The sequence below is a fragment of the Penaeus japonicus genome, unplaced genomic scaffold (assembly GCF_977035675.1).
Source record: "Penaeus japonicus unplaced genomic scaffold, GWHDUDI00000001_assembly GWHDUDI00000009, whole genome shotgun sequence".
Classification (NCBI taxonomy): domain Eukaryota; kingdom Metazoa; phylum Arthropoda; class Malacostraca; order Decapoda; family Penaeidae; genus Penaeus; species Penaeus japonicus.
This window is the reverse complement of record NW_028234411.1, coordinates 36,368,211-36,370,710: the sequence shown is the minus strand read 5'-3', so window position 1 is coordinate 36,370,710 and position 2,500 is coordinate 36,368,211. Positions and strand designations below refer to the sequence as shown.

The following is a 2,500-nucleotide window of genomic DNA, read 5'->3' as shown; positions in this document are numbered from 1 at the left end:
CACATTGGTTTAGATAGCTCTCTGTATTGTTTTCACGTATTTAGTTATCAAAACATAATCCCTTGTATTGTAGTTGACTGTAAGAACCTCAGCATTAATGATCACAAGTTATAACCCTATCGGGTGGGAGGATCAGTTTACTGTGTTCATATATATTGTCAGAGTTACAAATTATTACCATAGTAATAGGGCTCATTTTGTTTTCACATAGTTTTTGGTAACCTTTCCTGGACAAAAATGGGTCAGTGTTTTTTAAGGATATAGTAGGACTTTGGATAGGAGTTCCTTAGTACATGTTCAGGCTTTTATACATAGTCCAAAGTAATAGCATTAGAGTAAATTCCCTTAGTTTTCAAATAATTTTGAGCAGCATTTGTGAATGTAATTTTAATGGCACAGTAAGATTCGTGGTATTTCAAATTAGCTTTAGATTAGGTATATTGCTTAGATTGTGGTATTTATCTTTTAGATGAATTAGAAATAATGCTGTCCATATTGTGAAACATTACTGAAAAAAATATATGTGGACAAACAATAATATACTAAAGAGCTGTGGGAAGGTACATCAGTCTTACTGTTACTTGGATTTTTTTATTGCTTTTTCACCTAAAATTCTTGTCTGACCGTTTATTTCCTAATTTCTTACATTTTGTATGTAGAATGGAAAATGTTTCCCTTTTTTTACCCTCCAAACTTCCTAATGTGGGTCATGGTGGTATCTGTTCTTAAAACAAATACATGATGTTCTTAGTTGAAGTATGAGATTGCAATTATTTTTCTTATTGCATATTGATACGCTCTTAAAGTAATGGGAAAATAATGTATTTCCTCTTCAGTAACCTATTTGAAATAATTTATAGACATCAGTATTTACCATCATTATATTTGTATAGGAAATGTTTAATAAATGATTTATTATGTTCATTTAATCATTTCAGGATGGCAGCCAAGATGGTTTGTATTGGATCAGGGGGTTCTTGCTTACTACAAGTCACAAGAGGAAGTCAATCAAGGGTCCAAAGGCTCAGTTAAATTGTCAGCATGTGAGATTGTAGGTGAGTTGCCTTAACCATCTGTGATTGTTAGTTTCAGTTGCTTTAACCATCTGTTTATTGTTAGTTTCAGTTGCTTTAAAAGATATGATGATACATCTATTGTATTTGATATATGTATGATATGTGTCTTTGATGAATACAGTGTTTATACATATTCTGTGTTATGTATTCTATATTAGGTTCTCATTTCATGTTCAACTGGACATATTTTCAAATAGTATCTTTCCTAATATATTCTCTTCTCTGTTCATCAGTTCATCCAACCGATACAATGCGCATCGATATAGTCATTCCATATGAGCAACATTTTTACCTCAAAGCACCATCGCCCCATGAGAGACATGCCTGGCTTGTTGCTCTTGGTAGTGCCAAAGCTGGCATACCCCCTGCCATTCCACAAGCCAAAGTAGAGAAGGGTAAGACTGGTGAGAAAATATCTTTTCTCGTTGACAGTATTTGACAATTTGATTTTTCTGACATGTAGTGCTTTTTTGTCCTTTTATGTTTATTTTGTTCCATGTTAGTATTTCACTGAATGTGCTGTGATTGGCATATTTTAATTCAAACTGATTAGATACCATTTTTAACTACCATTTTTTTCTTTACTTTTTTTTTCAACTGAATTACGCACAGCATTACACAACTGCTGATTGTCTAATCCATTGCTTTTGTATTGATTCGTAAATGGGGATATTGTCCATCAGGTCATTTTTTATTGGATTTTTTTTTTTCTTATTACATAGACTGGGTTCATGACTGATCATCTATTCTGTGAAGTATTACTGCCATAAGATGACTGGAATACACTTTAATAGAAAGACAAAAAAAAAGGCAGGTATGATGGTGGTGCAGTGGACAAACATCTAAACAAAAGCGATAAAGTTACAAGCAATAATACTAGTTCGCCAGGTTAGTCCATCTAAAGGAAATGGCGGTGAGACTTAGCTGTGTGCCTTTACCTCCCTTCTTCCTGAACAGCCAGTACTCCTGCTTATGGGTGAGCTCTGTGTTTCCCTTGTGGAGCCCCTACTATTGTGCCATGGGCAGAGGAACCATATTAATCAACATGCATCCAGGGATCCTAAAACAGCTACTTTCACAGAACAAATGTTTTTTGCATTAATTTTTTCATCCAATTTCCCTTATTTTGTGCATGTACCAACCATTTGGCCCACTTCCCTCAGGAATGGCCAATACTTTAATTTACAGGTCCGTTCACCCTGGAAAACATAACTCCATTAACTGATTTGCCAGCCAGTTGCTTGTTACAGCTTACAACCGTTATTTTTGATGGAACCTTCAACAGTCATTCAGAACAAAGTTTTTTTTACATCCAAATTTGAATCTCCATCCTCATTTATAGACTAATCTTAACCATTTTTGCTACTTAATTATCATGAAATGAAGCTTTACATTCCCCATCTAAATTGCTCTTCAATTTTCAA

At 34.2% G+C, this 2,500-nt stretch overlaps 1 protein-coding gene across 3 annotated transcripts in view; it reads left to right on the top strand.

The window, feature by feature from the left end:
• The window catches only part of LOC122250091 (pleckstrin homology domain-containing family A member 3), a 9,994-nt gene that overhangs the window by 429 nt on the left and 7,065 nt on the right, over nt 1–2,500 (top strand). The window contains exons 1-3 of one of the 3 annotated variants that reach the window (XM_086540049.1): nt 1–7; nt 939–1,055; nt 1,310–1,480. The exon at nt 1–7 is cut by the window's left edge and continues 99 nt beyond it. In XM_086540049.1, the coding sequence (XP_086396175.1) occupies nt 1–7; nt 939–1,055; nt 1,310–1,480 (295 nt within the window). The remainder of the gene's footprint in view (nt 8–938; nt 1,056–1,309; nt 1,481–2,500) is intronic. The other 2 variants (XM_043011416.2, XM_043011415.2) reach the window with 2 other exon arrangements.